The sequence below is a fragment of the Equus asinus genome, chromosome 13 (assembly GCF_041296235.1).
Source record: "Equus asinus isolate D_3611 breed Donkey chromosome 13, EquAss-T2T_v2, whole genome shotgun sequence".
NCBI lineage: Eukaryota > Metazoa > Chordata > Mammalia > Perissodactyla > Equidae > Equus > Equus asinus.
The window spans coordinates 2,606,610-2,624,866 of record NC_091802.1 but is presented as its reverse complement, the minus strand read 5'-3'; the positions used below and the strand labels follow the sequence as shown (position 1 = coordinate 2,624,866).

At 41.7% G+C, this 18,257-nt stretch overlaps 1 protein-coding gene across 4 annotated transcripts in view; it reads left to right on the top strand.

Moving 5' to 3' along the window:
* The window catches only part of TOP3A (DNA topoisomerase III alpha), a 37,188-nt gene that overhangs the window by 5,210 nt on the left and 13,721 nt on the right, over positions 1-18,257 (top strand). For all 4 annotated transcript variants that reach the window (XR_006512536.2, XM_014851689.3, XM_070482265.1 and 1 more), the window contains 10 exons: positions 5,380-5,439; positions 6,329-6,402; positions 7,443-7,518; positions 8,775-8,883; positions 9,911-10,054; positions 10,227-10,397; positions 10,680-10,780; positions 12,578-12,652; positions 13,177-13,259; positions 14,246-14,453. Coding sequence is in view for 3 of the 4 variants with exons in the window: in XM_014851689.3 (XP_014707175.1) it covers positions 5,380-5,439; positions 6,329-6,402; positions 7,443-7,518; positions 8,775-8,883; positions 9,911-10,054; positions 10,227-10,397; positions 10,680-10,780; positions 12,578-12,652; positions 13,177-13,259; positions 14,246-14,453 (1,101 nt within the window). In the remaining variant the exon portion in view is untranslated. The remainder of the gene's footprint in view (positions 1-5,379; positions 5,440-6,328; positions 6,403-7,442; positions 7,519-8,774; positions 8,884-9,910; positions 10,055-10,226; positions 10,398-10,679; positions 10,781-12,577; positions 12,653-13,176; positions 13,260-14,245; positions 14,454-18,257) is intronic.

Here is an 18,257-nt window from a genome sequence, read left to right as displayed (position 1 = left end):
TTTTCTATATATACGATCATGTTGTCTGCAAACAGTGAGAGTTTCACTTCTTCTCTCCCTATTTGGATTCCTTTTTTTTTTTTTTTAAAGATTTTATTTTTTTCCCCTTTTCTCCCCAAAGCCCCCCAGTACATAGTTGTATATTCTTCGTTGTGGGTCCTTCTAGTTGTGGCATGTGGGATGCCACCTCAGCATGGTTTGATGAGCAGTGCCATGTCCGCACCCAGGATTCAAACCAACAAAACACTGGGCCGCCTGCAGCGGAGCACGCAAACTTAACCACTCGGCCACGGGGCCAGCCCCTGGATTCCATTTATTCCTTTCTCTTGCCTAATTGCTCTGGCCAAAACCTCCAGTACGTTAAATAAGAGTGGTGATAGTGGGCATCCTTGTCTTGTTCTTGTTCTTAGAGGGATGGTGCTCAGTTTTTGCCCACTGAGTATGATATTGGCTGTGGGTTTGTCATATATGGCCTTTATTATATTGAGGTAATTGCCTTCTATCCCCATTTTGTTAAGAGTTTTTATCATAAACTGCTGTTGGGTCTTGTCAAATGCTTTCTCTGCATCTATTGAGATGATCGTGTGGTTTTTATTCCACAATTTGTTGATGTGGTGTATCACATTGATTTGCGGATGTTGAACCATCCCTGTGTCCCTGGTATAAATCCCACTTGATCATGGTGTATGATCTTTTTGATGTATTGCCGTATTCAGGTTGCCAATATTTTGTTGAGGATTTTGGCATCTATGTTCATCAGCAGTATTGGTTTGTAGTTTTCCTTTTTTGTGTTGTCCTTGTCAGACTTTGGTATCAGAGTGATGTTGGCCTCATAGAATGTGTCTTCCCTAATTTTTTGGAATAGCTTGGGAAGGATAGATAGTAAATCCTCTCTGAAAGTTTGATAGAATTCCCCAGGGGAGCTGTCTGGTCCTGGGCTTTTATTCTTTGGAATGCTTTTGATTACTGTTTCAATCTCTTCACTTGTGATTGGTCTGTTCAGATTATCTATTTCTTCTTGATTGAGCTTTGTGAGATTGTAAGAGTCTAAGAATTCATCCATTTCCTCTAGATTGCCCATTTTTGTTGGCATATAGCTTTTCGTGGTATTCTCTTATAATCCGTTGTATTTCTGTGGTATCCATTGTTATTTGTCCTTTTTCATTTCTAAGTTTATTTATCTGAGCTTTCTCTCTTTTTTTCTTTGTAAGACTGGCTAGGGGTTTGTCAATTTTGTTTATCTTCTCAAAGAACCAGCTCTTTGTTTCATTGATCCTTTCTACTGCCTTTTTTGTTTCAATAGCATTTATTTCTGGTCTGATTTTTATTATTTCCCTCCTTCTGCTGACTTTGGGCTTTGTTCTTCTTTTTCTAATTCAGTTAGGTGTAGTTTGAGATTGCTTATTTGGGATTTTTCTTGTCTGGTAAGGTGTGCCTGTATTGCGATGAATTTCCTTCTTAGGACTGCTTCTGCTGCGTCTCACGTGAGTTGGTATGGGACGTTTTAATTTTCGTTTGTCTCCAGATATTTTTTGATTCCTCCTTTAATTTCTTCAATGATCCATTGCTTGTTCAATAGCCTGTTGTTTAGTCTCCACATCTTTGTCTCTTTCTCAGCTTTTTTCTTCTAATTAATGTCCAGCTTCATACATTGTGATTGGAAAAGATGCTTGTTATTAGTTCAATCTTCTTAAATTTATTGAGGCTTGTCTTGTTTCCCAACATATGGTCTATCCTTGAGAATGTCCCATGCATGCTCGAGAAGAATGTCTCTTCTGTATTTGGATGGAGTGTTCTGTATATGTCTATTAAGTCCACTTGGTTTAGCTTTTCATTTAATTCCACTGTTTCCTTGCTGATTTTCTGTCTGGATGATCTGTCCATTGATGTATGTGGAGTGTTGAGGTCCCCTACTATTACTGTGTTATTATTAATATCTTTCAGGTTTGTTAATAGTTGCTTTACATACTTTGATGTTCCTGTGGTTGGGTGCATAGATATTTATAAGTGTTATGTCTTCTTGGTGGACTGTCCCTTTTATCATTAAATATTGCCCTTCTTTGTCTCTCTTTCCCTGTCTTATCTTGAAGACTACTTTGTCTGATATAAGTATTGTGACACCTGCTTTCTTTTGTTTGCCATTAGCTTGGAATATCGTCTTCCATCCCCTCACTCTCAGCCTGTGTTTGTCATTGGAGCTGAGATGTGTTTCCTGGAGGCAGCATATTGTTGGGTCTTGTTCTTAATCCATCTCGTCACTCTGTGTCTTTTCATTGGAGAATTCAGTCCATTTACGTTTAGGGTGATTATCAATATATGAGGGCTTAATGCTGCCATTTTATCGCTCGTTTTCTGATTCTCCTGCATTTCCTTTCTTTCTCGTCCCCTGTATTTTGCTCTACCAGTTGAGTTATGTGGTGTTTTTTTGTTTTCTCTTTATTTATTGTTTGTGTCTCTGTTCTGCTTTTTTGTTTAGTGGTTACCATTAGGTTTGTATTCAAAATCTCGTAGATAAGATAGTCCATTTTCTGATAGCCTCTGGTTTCCTTAGACTGAACCAATTCCCTCCCTTTCCTCTCCCCACCCCATCCTAAGTTGTTTTTCTCACATCTTATTCCACCTCGTGTTCTCATTTTGTGGTTAAAGTGACATGATTACGTTTGTTTTCTGTGTTTTCCTTCCCTTTATCTTTAATGCTGTTCTTGAGTATTTGCTAACCTGTTCTGACATATAGCTACAGTTTTCTGATTTTATCTACCTATCTCCTTACTCCATGCTTTGTAACCCCCTTCTGAAGGATGTTGAATTTTTATCAAATGCTTTTTCTGCATCAGTTGAAATGAGCAATAGAGGTTTTAAGTGAGGGAGAACCAGGGTCGTATTTGTGTTTTCTAAAGTCACTTTGGCAGCAGAGGATTTGAAGAGCGAAAGCCTGGAGGTAGAGAGTCAGCTCTTGGAGTCGTCCATGTGAGGGTTCAGAGGCCTCAACTCTGGAGACCCTTGGAATGGTTTGGGTGGGAGCAGAGGGAATGACAGAAGCAATCAGAGTTTAACAGATACAAGTTCACTATGCTTTTACAAATTTTGATCCTTCTTCCTGGAATGATATTTTCCCTTTTTTCTCCTGATGAACTCTTCATCTTTTGAAAGAAAGAATAAAAGACAACCTAAATGTAACCTCTTTTATGAAGTCTTTCCTAAACATCCTGTCCATCCATTTCCTTCTCTGTTTCCAGATGCATTTTTGTCTCCCTTGATGATAGCAATCCTCCTTCATCGGGTTTTCTAGCTGTTGGTCCGTCTCTCTCCCAGGGAGTGTCACCTCCCTAAGAACACTGACAGGTCCTATTCTTTTATTTATCTCTCAAACAGATGAAAATCACATCAAATGACGTTATCCTTACCTTAAATTCTGATAGAGGAGTTAAATTCTGATAGAGGAGCTAAGACGGGCAGGCACACAAAACTCGGAATCAAATGGTAGCCATTGCAGCTTTATAATAGCAAAGAATTGCAATAACAGGAACTAGTAATGAAAACAGAATGGTAAAATAAATTGTATTTCCTTGTGATAGATTATTTGACATGATGGAAAGGACTTTTAAACAAATATATATGTATCTTTGAAAGAAATTCACCAAAACACAACAAGAGAGAGAATGTTTTCTGTTTCTTTTTTAACAGTGGTAATTATTGCACACAGTTCAGAGAATACAGATGTATGTCAAATAAACCATCCCCGCCGCCCACAGTAACCATTGTTGATAACTAAAAGATCTCTGAGGACTTTTCTTTGTGTGTACAATTTTTTTAAGATTTTGTGTTTATATTTAGAAAGATAAACCTTACAAAAGAATCCTACTGTCAATTTAGCGGCAGCATTCTGATCAGTTCCTTGAGCGTGCTTAGAGAAGATGGGACTTGGACTCTTTTTTTTTTTAATAGAGTGGATAGCACTGCACAAGAGGTAAGAGAGATCACAGAAGCTATGTTGTTGGTCTTCTACCAGGTGTTTTTCTTTCTCTAGGCTCCAAAACTCCACTGTATTTTGGAAGCAGCCCATTTCCCAAACACCTCCCCCAAGAGTGGGAAGTGCACGTAATTGTGTACTATCCTCACGTGGGAATTACAGGGAGGCGAGTACATCCTCAAGACTGTCCATGGGTAGAGGAGGCTGCCTGGGAGAGCCCTGGACCTGGGGTCCTACACATGTTCTAGACAAGTCATTTGCCTGGAGAGGATTAGAACAGTAGATTTCAGACTGTGTTCCCAAGAGACCCAAGGGACCATGAATGTGCACCTAGGGAGCCACTTGAGTCTGGACTAGGGAGAGGCTGAGTTAGCAGGACTCGGCTTTGTTGCAGTCAGGGTGCATCAACCTTGTTATATATGAGGCTCTGTAGAAGATTTTGTTTGGGAAAGCTTCGATGCTTTCTTAAGAAGAAGTAGAAACCATTGATTAGGCAATTTCTAGTCTCTGTTCCTGAAAGAGCTTAACTAGCGATTGGAGTTTGTAGAGGGCAGTTTCTTTTCTTGACAACATTAAACCAATGAACTCTTAAGTATCAGATACTCTAATAGATTCCCTCTTTAAATTTGCCGTTATGCCTCAAAGAGAACCTCCTCCACACAGAAAGATTGCCTTTTTGAGGCTGAGGGAGAATCCTCTCGACACTGATTCTTCTTGGTCCTTGAACGTTTCCCTGTTCCCATTTTGCCTTTCTCTTGTCTTCTGGGCAGTGTTGGTGTGAAACTCACGTGCATACCTGCTTTTAACACCTGTGTAGAAGAAGGTGGGATGCCATGTTCATCCACAAGGGCAGCTGAAGAAGAGCTTTGTACACTGCATTCCAGTCCTGACTGGGGCTCATAGTGATACTGGATTTCAGAGCCAGAGAAACCTTATAGATAACTTTGTTCAAGAATAAAGGTTCTTGAAAGAAGTTCAGAAAGGCGAATAACTTGCCCATGGTCACCAGTTTATTGGTGTGATTGTATGACCAGGAAGTAGTAGAAATGTGTGGGGAGGAAGGAGAAAATTGTCAACAGATTTATATCCTAGTACTTTATCTGCCATTAATTTGTCATGTGACCTTGGACAAGTCCGTTCTCATGTATAAAAAGTTCTTATAATAGCTGATCTCAAGGTTACCTTCCAGCATAAAAACTGCATGGACTCTATCAAGTATATGCTTGTAACTGTGTTTTGAGGGACCACTTAGTAAATGGTCTTAGTAATTTAGTCTAGTTTTTATCTATGGGAAATACTGTTGCATTTTTAATATTCTCACTTATCAGGGTTTTGCTTGATCTTTATGCTATGGAGTCATTTTTTTAATGTAATTTATATAAGTTTTTAATTTTCATTTTGTTTTCTAGAGGGAAGGACTTTCTAAATTCAACAAGATCTATGAATTTGATTATCATCTGTATGGCCAGGTAGGTGCTGCAATATTTCTGTCATACAGCTGAAGTGTGCTTTCAGATCTATGTGCCATTTTAGTGTACATTCCTTGGGGTTTTAGTTATGGCTAAAAAGAGCAGCTGTAAATCCTCCCTAAATTGTTTGTGTTTTAAAGTTAGTTATCAAGAAGAATTAGCCTGGCCGTTGTAGAATATGTCACTGTCTTAAGAATAACTATTGTTGTAACCTGAAGATCCCTGATGACAGGTGATCATTTTATAATTTATAAGGAAGTCTCTTTTTAATAAAATATAGTCCCATCTCAGCTCTTTGTAACAAGAAAGAAGCTAATATACAGTAGTTTGAGGAAATTTTAAATGCTACAGAAGGCATCATGGTACTAGAATTAGAATGGTGATTGTGTTACTATGGCTTTTGGCTTTGAAGAACTGTATTTGTATTTGTTTCTTCCCAGTCACCTGCTTTTGGTTTTGTACACTATTTTTTTAGAGAAATTTTAGATTCAAAGTAAAATTGAGAGGAAAGTATAGAGATTTCCCACACACCCCGCCCTACACATACACAGTCTCCCGCATTAATAATGCCGTTCATCAGAGAGCTACATTTGTTGTGATTGATGGACCTTCATTGACACACCATAATTACCAAGAGATTTGTTTACGTTAGGGTTCACTCTTGGTGGTGTATGTTCTGTGCGTTTGGACAAAAGTATAATGACATATGTCCATCATTGTATCAGACAAGGTGTTTTCACTGCTCTGAAAATCCTCTGTGCTCTGCCTCTTCGTTCCCTGTCTACCCAGCAGCCACTTTTTTTTTCTTTAATAGAAGTTCCTCTATTATTTGAATGACTTGGCAAAATGTAATTTCTAAAAGACTAACTCGAATTTTGTTATCATCCAGAATGTTACCATGATAATGACGTCAGTTTCTGGACACTTGCTGGCTCATGATTTCCAGATGCAGTTTCGCAAATGGTCAGTACAATTCCTGGGGGAAGAACTTTTTGATTATTACAGTAAGGTTTGAAATACCACAGGAATTTTAAGGCATGTTGATCTTACTGTGTAACTTAAACGTAATACAGTTTTACGTCATTTAATGATGGGGACACATTCTGAGAAATGCATCGTTTGGCGATTTCGTCATTGTGCGAACATCATAGAGTATACTTGTACAAGCCTACATGGTATAGCCTACTACACACCTAGGCTATATGGTACTTGTTATATGGGACCACTATTGTATATGCGGTCCATCGTTAACCAAAAACATCATTATGTGGCGCATGGTGACTGAGTCCATTTGAGCTGTTGTAACAAAATGCCATAGACTGAGTGGCTTATAAACAGCGGAAATTTATTTCTCCCAGTTATGGAGGCTGGCAGTATGAGGCCAGAGTGCCGGCATGGTCAAGTGAGGCCTGCCTTCTAGGTTGCAGACTGCTGACCTCTCCTTGTGTCCTCACATGGTGGACGGCTCTAGGGAGCTCTGTGGGGTCCCTTTTATAAGTGCACTAATCTCTTTCATGAGGCTCTACCCTCAGGACCTAATCACCTCCCAGAGGCCCCACCATCTGATACCATCACTTTGGGGTTAGATTCCAACATGTGAATTTTGGGAGAGGACACAAATCGTAGAGACCGTTGCAATGACCTGGGATTAACTGATTCGTTGTGACTTTTTACTGTATGTTTAGAATAAACAGTCACTCTTAGGTGTGTTCTCCCCCAAATAACCAGAGCTTTTTCATGCAGCCATTGGATTACATGTATCCTCTTGCTGCAGATGTGTATGAAAGGATTCCAGAAGTTCTTCGCAGCTCCTGTTAATTGTCGTGGGAAGTGGACAGTGTACAGAGGGTCATAGCCTTGCTTTTAATCCTGGCATCTAATGTGAGACTTTTTTGTTGGGCATCTATCCATGAGTGCACTGGAGCAATTTTTTCTTATTAAAATGGAGGACTTTCCATCATGTGCTGAGGTAGGATTGTTTTGTGTTTTTATTTCTTTTGTAGGCAGAGCTGCAATCCCCTTGTCCTCTTTGAAGCAGAAATTGAAAAGTACTGCCCAGAGAATTTTGTAGACATCAAGGTAGGATCTGTTGGAAGATATATGGCACTGGAGTTGAACAACCCAAAATAATGGAACTGAGTGATTTCTGTAGTCTGAATGCATTAGAATTTAGAAAGAGAGATTTCCACCAAACTAAGTACCATGATTTAAAAAATTATTCCCACCCATTGTATAAATGAGGCCGTTTAAACTAAGTGGCCAGGGAGCTGAAGTAAGCCTTTTTATTAAGGGTAGTTGTTTAAGTAAACACTAGGAATAAGTATTGTTAAATTATTAATTCTAGGGGCCGGCCCAGTGGCGCAGTGGTTAAGTGCGCACATTCAGCTTTGGTGGCCCGGGATTCGCTGGTTCGCATCCCAGGTGCAGACATGGCACAGCTCGTCAAGCCATGCTGTGGCAGGTATCCCACATATAAAGTAGAGGAAGATGGGCACGGATGTTAGCTCAGGGCCAGTCTTCCTCAGCAAAAAGAGGAGGATTGGCAGATGTTAGCTGAGGGCTGAGCTTCCTCAAAAGAAAAAAAAGAAATTATTAATTCTGGCTCCCACCCCACCACTACTTGGAATGAAGAGACTACAAGCTATAAATGGTCATTTGACAGTAAGTTGTGAGTGCTCAAGAATCAGGGCACCTGAAGTTGGTTCAATGCTAACTGGGAACCCTTCTTGGGGTGAAAATTAGAGGTTAACTTGTTTTTGTTGTTGTTGTTTTGAGGAAGATTAGCTCTGAGCTAACATCTGCTGCCAATCCTCCTCTTTTTGCTGAGGAAGACTGGCCCTGAGCTCACATCCGTGCCCATCTTCCTCTACTTTATATGTGGGACGCCTACAACAGCATGGCTTGCCAAGTGGTGCCATGTCTGCTTGGCAAGCCATGATCCAAACCAACAAAACCCAGGCCACTGAAGCGGAACATGCGCACTTAACCGCTGCACCACTGGGCCGGCCGAGGTTAACTTGTTTTAAGCAGAACATAATCAGGACCACTAGAGTTAGAAGTGTGTGTTAGAGCTGCCTTTCAGGTTTCTTCATGCTGTATAGTTGTATTAAACCCTGTGTTCCATAAACTCCTTAATAAGTCTGTGACTCTAAGCTGGAGAATTGTCCGAGGACCTCCCATCCTTAGAACTGGTAAGAACAGTTTCCTCTGGTCTCTTTTTCTCACCGAGTTGGCACACTCAAGAACATCGTTAAGTGTTCAGTCAGATCTGTTTAGTGTAGAGGTGTAAAGTAAGTGCTCTGTTCTCACTGCTCTTTCCCCACTGGGAACTTCAGAAAACTCTGGAACGAGAGACTCGGCAGTGTCAGGCCCTGGTGATCTGGACCGACTGTGATAGAGAAGGTGAAAATATTGGGTTTGAGATTATCCACGTATGCAAGGCTGGTAAGTGATGCCACTTCTGAGTCGCTATACTTTGGGACCTTGTAAATAGATGGTTCTCCTGTATATCTGTGCGAGTGGCTGTGGCTGAGCTCCTCCCCCTGTCCTCTCCCTCCTGGATCCATCTATGAGTCTCACTGGCTGGGTATCCTGGAGCAAGTCACTGAACCCTTGGGAATCTCCACTTCCTCATCTGGAAAGTCAGACTGGTCTGACACAGTTCTTAGGGCTGCATGAGGACTAAATGACTTTACAAGTGGTATAGACCCTGTAGTCCAGGGCTTGTTATGTGTTAGGTCCAAGTAGATTGCCAGCTCCTTGAGAGCAAGAACTTTATATTCTGTTGTTTACAATTGTATGTAGAATATTTACAAAACAATGTATACACCATATGTAAAGTATGAAGAATAATTCTATGTTTATCGAATGTTTGAAGAATACTCTATTTGTTTATCTCCTATATTCTTTGTATAGTGCCTGAGTAGTAATAAACAGTTGTTGAAGTGAATGGAAATGGCTCTGAAGGGTTAGTGATTTTAGGTGCTGTGGAGGAAGGCCGTTCTCAGGCTTCGCAGGCCGGGGTTGCTGCTCCCTGACTGTCTTCGTGTCTGAAGCTGTGTGACTCCTGGGGTTTAAATACATCGACAGTCAGGAGCAGTATCTGTGTCCTGTGTTATTTCCGTAACAGGACACGAAATTCCCCCCAGAGGACCTTTTAATGAACAACATTCTTCTTTTCCCTAAAGGTCTAAGAGAGCAAGTGAGGTTAAAGTGGCAAAAGGCTTACCGGAGAGCTTTAGTTAACAGCTCAGATTTGCTCCACCATTATTTCTGACAACACTCAGTGTAGCAGTTATAGTGAAGTTTCCCTCTTACACGGCATACCGTTAATTTCACCTAATCATGGAAATCGGATGCCTCACAGCTTCTTGAACTGACTCAGCCTCCGTTCGGGTGGTTTAAGGAAAGCAGGCCCTTCATGATGAGCCTGGTGTGATTTGACTCTGACCTCGGTGACTCTGTTCCGCAGTGAAGCCCAGTCTGCAGGTGTTGAGAGCTCGTTTCTCCGAGATCACCCCCCGAGCTGTCAGGACAGCCTGTGAAAACCTGACCGAGCCCGATCAGAGAGTGAGCGATGCTGTGGACGTGAGGCAGGAGTTGGACCTGAGGATTGGTGAGGAGCTGGACCAACTCGTCTGATGACCCACATGGGAGCCCCACATGGGCTATTGGGTGTTGGGTTGTAGAACCAAACGTGAGGTTTGTGTGTAAATATGTGCACCTAGCTTTGACCTTGCAGCCCATCATTTTCTCATTCGTTCGTTCTTTCCATTCTTACTTTCCAGGAGCTGCCTTCACTAGGTTCCAGACCCTGAGGCTTCAGAAGATTTTCCCCGAGGTGTTGGCAGAGCAGCTGATCAGTTATGGCAGCTGCCAGTTCCCAACACTGGGGTTCGTGGTGGAGAGGTTCAAAGCCATTCAGGCTTTTGTCCCAGAAATATTCCACAAAATTAAAGGTAAATCTGGGGGAGTTGTTTATGGTATGGAACCTAAGGGCCTAGGAATAACCAGGGGCACCATGGAGCATCAGTGGCAAATGGCACTAATTAAATGTGTGATGTTTTAGTCTTGCTGCCCTTCACCCTACCCCATTAATGATATTCAGAATCTAGGTAAAGTTTACTGATCTTCTCTATATCATACTCCTTTGACTGTCACTGTAATACACCTTTTCCTATCTGTTATAGCATATGGCTTCTCTGAGTCATGGCCTTCCTGTTTGTCTTTCCCTGTTACAGTAACTCATGACCACAAAGATGGAATTGTAGAATTCGGCTGGAAAAGGCATCGTCTCTTTAACCACACAGCCTGTCTTGTCCTCTATCAGCTGTGTATGGAGGTAAGAAATATTTTGAAATCTTAATGATCCAGGAAAACCATTCTGCGCTTTCCAAAGCCACCCCATGTCTGTTGGCAGAGGGGATCTTGTCCCATTTTCCCAATGAACTGTAGCTGTCAGTTTGCATCTCAAGCCATCACTTTGTGGGGACCAGTGAGACTAGGATCCCGTGAAAAGAGCACTAAAAAAACATGGAAGGAAAGGATCTGTAGAACTTTTAGGTAAAATCAGAAATTTTACGAACTGTATAGCTGAAATCCCTTCCCAATTATACCATCACCAGAGGTGAATAAGGATCAGCTAGACCAGTCTGGATCATAGACCTCTGGAGCTGGAAGGAATTTGGACAGCATCTGGTCCAACTCCCTCTTCCATTCATCGGGTCATCAAATCTAGAGAGGTGAAAGTGACAAACAGGTGAACAAGTCAACTTCACACAGCAACACATGCTTGGAAGTAAAAGTAGGGTAAAGGAGTAGAGAATGGCCTGGGGCAGGGAGGGGGCTATTCCAGGTGTGGCGATCATGAAAGGCATCTCAGTGGTGACATTCAAGTGAGGGCCAGGGTGATTAGCAGGAGACAGCCACGAGAGGACCTGAGGGAAGCTTGTGTCAATAGAGCAGCACATGCAAAGGACCACGACCAGCTCAAGTCAGAGGCCGGTCAGTCACCAAGTTGCAACCCTTAGACTGACTGTCCGTATTGTGATGTTGCTTCTCGTCAGTCAGCACATAATATCCTGTTTTAACCCAGAGGCTGCACCCAGAGATACCTAAATAAAACTCAGCTCTCTGGGTTTGGTGAGTCAGTATGCCTCTTGGCTGTAGCCCACTGGCAGGTTTATTGATTTGCTAAGGAGGAGTCAGAACTGCTGAGCACCTGGTACGTGCCAGACACACTGTATGCTACATGTTAGTTTATTTAAGGGCGCTTGTGAGGGTGATGATGCTCTCCCCATTTTACAGATGAGGACGCTACAGCAAGTTAAGTAACTTGGGCACAGCATAGTGGAGCTAGTAAGGGGCAGAGCACAAACTGGATGCCAGTGTGTCTGACTCTTGAGCTCCTGCAGACCACGCTGCCTCCCAGGAGTCACCCTCTCTATCCAGTACTCCACTCTTTGACCTTGAAGATCATACAACCACCTGGTGTGTCTGTGACACTGCACATTTGTCTGTTCAATTAAAAATACCTGCCCTTTTTCTACTTTACTAGGATATGGTGTAGGAAGACAGAGGGGATATGGCAGAGGGGATACTTTGAGCTTGTTGTCAAGAGCACCTAGTCCTCAGTCTATCTGGAGTGACAAATTTAGATTTTTGTATACAAATATCCTCATTAACAAATCACTTAAACTGAGTTTTTTGTCCATTTTCAGTCTCTCAAAATTATGAAGTTGATCTTAAGATTAGAGTTCTCCAGCTTGTGTTATGTAATTTCTCCTATTTCTAACTCTATATTATCAGAATTAAAAAAAAAAATAGTAACACGATGCATGTGTAGATAGGAACTATACTTAGGAGATGCATAGGCTGTTGTATTTCGTAGGCTCTGGAGGAGGCATCTTAGGCCTTGTGAAATTGCCCCTCAAAGTGTTGGTTTGAGCAGGAAGGTGGTGATGGCGTCCATCACACTGTGTAGTATAAACCAGCATTATGTGGCGCACTCTCACGGGCTGGAGCAGGGGCCTCTGCTGGCAATGAGTGTGATCGGAATGCTGAGTAGGGCTTGTTATAGGAAAATTGGGGAAGATGCATCAGCAGGTTAAAGTGGTCTCTGCTTTTCCTGGCTTTCTAGGATCCCAGGGCGACCGTGGTGGAGGTCAGGTCTAAGGCAAAGAGCAAGTGGAGGCCTCAAGCTTTGGACACTGTGGTATGTTCTAGAGGGACTGGGCCAGCCCCTGAGGAGCTCTGACTTCCTGTTGTTGGGACCAGGGTTCTGCCTCAGACAGTGGCCCAGTGGCAGGAACCATCACCCTTCACAGGGCCGCAGAGGAAAATGCTTGGAAAAAACAGAAACCCCAAAACATGGGCCTCCTTGGCCTCTTAATGCTTTTTTTTTTTAAGTGAAGAAATGCAATATAACTACTTGAAGTGGGGTTTGGAAAACAAAAACAGGAAAATAAATCACCCGTCATCTTGTCATCCTTATGGGATCACTGATATAATCTTGATGTCTTCTCTTCTTATTTTGTTATTTGCTTATTTGTTATAGCATTGTAATTGGAATAGCTCTGCCTGGCAGGCCCAGAACTCTTTCTTCAGCAGTCTTTCTCCCTCTGTGTGACAGCAGTTGGAGTGACGGGGGCCAGACAGTTGTGAAGATGAGTTGTGTGATCGTGTTGTGCCCTCTGACTCACGTACTATACCCTAACGTTCCTGTTGATACTTTAACAGGAGCTTGAAAAGCTGGCTTCTCGAAAGTTGAGAATAAATGCTAAAGAAACCATGAGAATTGCCGAAAAGCTGTACACTCAAGGGTAAGTATTCTACTTTTGGGAATAGAATTTGATGCATCTTTATCAGGGTGAAATATTTTAGAAATAGAGCTTGTAGGGAAACACAGGCTGTCTCGATGGCTAAGCTCTGAAGTAGAATTTTGACATTGCCTTCTCTTTTCTGATACGGAAAAGACATTTCAAATCATTTATTTCCTAAAACGATTAATACTATTTACTATATACTATTATATTACTATATATTATATACTATTTACTATATATTAAATTCAGATCCCACTCTTACTGCTCAGCACCTCCCCTGGGGCCCTGGCAGGTGGCGAGCAGCACCTTCAGGAGTTGTTTGCCTGTTGTAAATGATCCTGCCTCAGGGGTCATGAGCACCCTGGGGCCGTCCAGTGACAGTGTGGTCCACACTGGCCGATGTGGCAGCTGCTTGCCACAGGTGATTATTGAGCACTTGAAATTTGGCTTATCCAAAATGGGATATGCTCTAAGTATAAAATATATACTGGGTTTTAGGGGGAAAAAATGTACGTGATCTCAATAATGTTTAAGGGGCTAATAGAAAATTTGAGATTACATGTAGGGTCCACATTATCCTTTAAGAAAAGTTGTAGAAGCACACAGTGTTGCACCTGTCGGTGCCGTGGGGCACATCGTGGGGTTGCTCTGTCAGACTGGCGCTAGAGAGGGCCAAGGATGTGCCTCAGGCCAGCAGCTGCTGGCAGAGCTGAGCTGTAGTGAGCTTGCCCTACACTGTGCTGCCTCTCTCATTGATCCTTTGGCTTCTTTGAGTGTCCTAGCAAGAGAGCCTACTGCTCCCCAGCACTTTAGGGCATCACATCTCAGAACTTTAATCAGTGTAGGTAACCTGCGTTACCTTCCATTGAGTTGGCTGGATTGGATCGGTTAATGCAGCTGTCACCAGGTGTTTTCAATCTCATTCGTTTGTTTATAGACCAGTTGTAGCAATTTCTCATTCCATTTGTTTGCCTTTGTTTTAGGTACATCAGCTATCCACGAACTGAAACAAACATTTTCCCCAGAGACCTAAACCTGACGGCGCTGGTGGAGCAGCAGACCCCGGATCCACGCTGGGGGGCCTTTGCCCAGAGCATTTTAGAGCGGGGTGGCCCTACCCCACGCAACGGGAACAAATCTGACCAAGCTCACCCTCCTATCCACCCCACCAAATACACCAGCAACCTGCAGGTTGGTTTCCCTGCCTGTGCTGCTTGCTGGAACCCGGAGGGAGGTGAGGGTTCAGTAGTAGGATTTGAATTTCCTCTGTGGGCTCTTATTTTAGGAACTAAGTGATTTTAAGATATCCCTTCCGTTTTGGAAAAGAGATGTCAGTGTTAAAATTCTCCTGTTTCACCATCTTCTGCCTGGCTTTCATGAAAGACCCCCATGGTGGGCTCTGTTCTCTATCCAGCCCCATTTCCGCACTCTGTCAGCTCCCTCTGCTGCTTCGATGATCCCTCCACACACGAACTAGGCAGTTCACGTTTCCTGTACCTCCTCAGCCCCCACACCCACATGGAACTGCTTGGCCTTCTCGATCCTTGTTAACTAGAAGAATCCTGTCTATCCTTCCAAGACCAGATCGGTTTCCATCTGTTCCCGAAACTTTACCATCACCCTCCTGTCATACCCCAGCCACTGCAGGGTTTCTACACTCAGCTGTCCTTGAGCGTGTCATGTTTCAGTCATTTTCTCAGCTGGGGAATGAGCTCCTTGAGGGCCAGAACTAGTCAGGCTTGTTTGGCATCTGCAGGCTTCTCGCAAAGCTAAGTAAATGTCTTTTTTTCTTTCTTTTAATAACATGTATTGTTCTTGCTAACTTTAGAAGTAATGCATGTTCATTTTAGACAATTTAGAAATGTAAAAGATTATAAGGAAGAAATAAATCACCTGGAATCTTACCTCCTACCAAGAACCACCTTTTTTCTATGCATGGGTGTAATACTCTTGCAATAAAATTATAACCTTGAATAGCTTTGTAAGCTGCTTTTTTCTGTTTTATATCATGAGCATTTCCCCATATGCTGAAATATTTTAAAGTATGATATTTAGTGATTGCACAGATGTACCGTGATTTATTTTGCCAAGTCTCTTTTCGAAAGATTGTTTCCAACTTTTTTTTAAATGAGATCATATTGGCTTATAACATTGTGTAAATTTCAGATGTACATTACTATATTTCACTTTCTTATATAGTGCGTTGTGTTCACCACCAATAGTCTAATTTTTATCTGTCACCATACATGTGTGCCCCTTTATGCCTTTTTCCCTCCTCCTGCCCCTCCTCCTTTGGTAACCACTGATCTGTTCGCCATATCTATGTGTTTGTTTATCTTCCACATGTGAGTGAAAATTCATATGGTATTTGTGTTTCTCTGACTTATTTCACTTAACGTAATACCTTCAGGGTCCATCCGTGTTGTCACAAATGGCATGATTTTGTCTTTTTTTATGGCTGGGTAGTATTCTATTGTGTATATATACCACATCTTTATGATGGGCACTTGGGTTGCTAGCATGTCTTGGATATTGTGAATAATGCTGCGAGGAACATAGGGGTGCCTAAATCTCTTTGAATTGTTGATTTCATGTTCTTTGGATAAATACCCAGCAGTGGGATGGCTGGGTCATATAATATTTCTATTTTTAATTTTTTAAGAAATCTCCATACTGTTTTCCATAGTGGCTATACCAGTTTTGCATTCCCGCCAGAAGTGTATGGGGATTCCCTTTTCTCCACACCCTCTCTAACACTTGTTATTTCTTGTCTTGTTAATTATAGCCATTCTGATGGGTGTGAGGTGACATCTGATTGTAGTTTTGATTTGAATTTCACTAATAATTAGATTATTGAACATCTTTTCATGTGCCTGTTGGCCATCTGTGTATTTTCTTTGGAAAAATGTCTATTCGTATCCTCTGCCTGTTTTTTTTTTTCAATTGAGTTAATGATAGGTTACAATATTGTGAAATTTCAGTTGTACATTAATGTTTGTCATTCGTGTTGTAGGTGCACCACTTCACCCTTTGTCCCCACCCCCCACCCCACCTTTCCCCTGGTAGCCACTAAACTGTTCTTAGTCCACATTTTTAAATTCCTCATATGAGTGGAGTCATACACAGATTATCCTTCTCTAGCTGGCTTATTTCACTTAACATAATTCCTTCAAGGTCCATCCATGTTATTGCAAATGGGACGATTTTGTTCTGTTTTACAGCTGAGTAGTATTCCATTGTATATATGTACCACATCTTCTTTATCCATTCATCTGTTGATGGGCACTTAGGTTGCTTCCATGTCTTGGCTATTGTAGATAATGCTGCAATGAACATTGGGGTGCATAGGACTTTTGGGATTGCTGACTTCAAGCTCTTTGGATAAATACCCAGTAGTGGGATGGCTGGATTGTATGGTAGTTCTATTTTTAATTTTTTGAGGAATCTCCATACTGTTTTCCATAGTGGCTGCACCAGTTTGCATTCCCACCAGCAGTGTATGAGGGTTCCTTTTTCTCCACAACCTCTCCAACATTTGTTACTATTAGTTTTAGATATTTTTGTCATTCTAATGGGTATAAGGTGATATCTTAGTGTAGTTTTGATTTGCATTTCCCTGATGATCAGCGATGATGAGCATCTTTTCATGTGCCTATTGGCCATCCGTGTATCTTCTTTGGAGAAATGTCTGTTCATGTCTCCAGCCCATTTTTTGATTGGGTTGCTTGATTTTTTGTTGTTGAGTTGTGAGAGTTCTTTATATATTATGGATATTAAGCCTTTGTCAGATATATGACTTGCAAATATTTTTTCCCAGTTAGTGGGTTGTTTTTTTGTTTCAATCCTGTTTTCATTTGCCTTAAAGAAGCTCTTTAGTCTGATGAAGTCCCATTTGTTTATTCTTTGTATTGTTTCCCTTCTCTGAGAAGGCATGGTGTCCAAAAAGATCCTTTTAATACTGATGTCAAAGAGTGTACTGCCTACGTTTTCTTCTAGAAGCCTTATGGTTTCAGGTCTCACCTTTAGGTCTTTGATCCATTTTGAGTTTATTTTGGTGAATGGTGAAAAAGAATGGTCAATTTTCATTCTTTTACAAGTGGCTTTCCAGTTTTCCCAGTACCACTTGTTGAAGAGACTTTCTTTTCTCCATTGTATGCCCTCAGCTCCTTTGTCAAAGATAAGCTGTCCATAGATGTGTGGTTTTATTTCTTGCCTCTGCCCGTTTTTTGACTGAGTTTTTTTTGTTGTTCGGTCGTATGAGTTCTTTATATGTTTTGGAAATTAACCCCTTGTCAGATAATTTGCAAATATTTTCTCCCAGTTGGTGGATTTTCTTTTCATTTTGTTGATGGTTTCCTTTGCTATGCAGAAGCTTTTTTTTTAAGATTTTATTTTTCCTTTTTTTCCCAAAGTCCCCCGGTACATAGTTGTGTATTTTTAGTTGTGGGTCCCTCTACTTGTGGCATGTGGGATGCAACCTCAGCATGGCTTGATGAGCGATGCCATGTCCGCGCCCATGATCCGAACTGGCGAAACCCTGGGCCGCCAAAGCAGAGCGCAGGAATTTACCGCTCGGCCATGGGGCCGGCCCCTGCAGAAGCTTTTTAATCTGATCTAGTCCTATTTGTTTTTTCTTTTGTTTCCCTTGTCTGAGTAGACGAGGTATTCAAAAAGATAACTGCTTTGAGACCTATGTCAGAAAGTGTATTGCCTATATTTTCTTCTAGGAATTTTATGTTTTCAGGTGTTACATTCAAGTCTTTAATCCATTTTGAATTAATTTTTGTGTGTGGTGTAAGACTGTGGTCTACTTTCATTCTTTTGCATGTGGATGTCCAGTTTTCTCAGTATCACTTATTGAAGAGACTTTCCTTTCTACACTGTGTTCTTGGCTCCTGTGTCTAAGATTTGCTGTCCGTAGATGTATGGTTTTATTTCTTGGGTCTCAGTTCTGTTCCACTGATAAGTGTGTCTGTTTTTCTGCCAGTACCATGC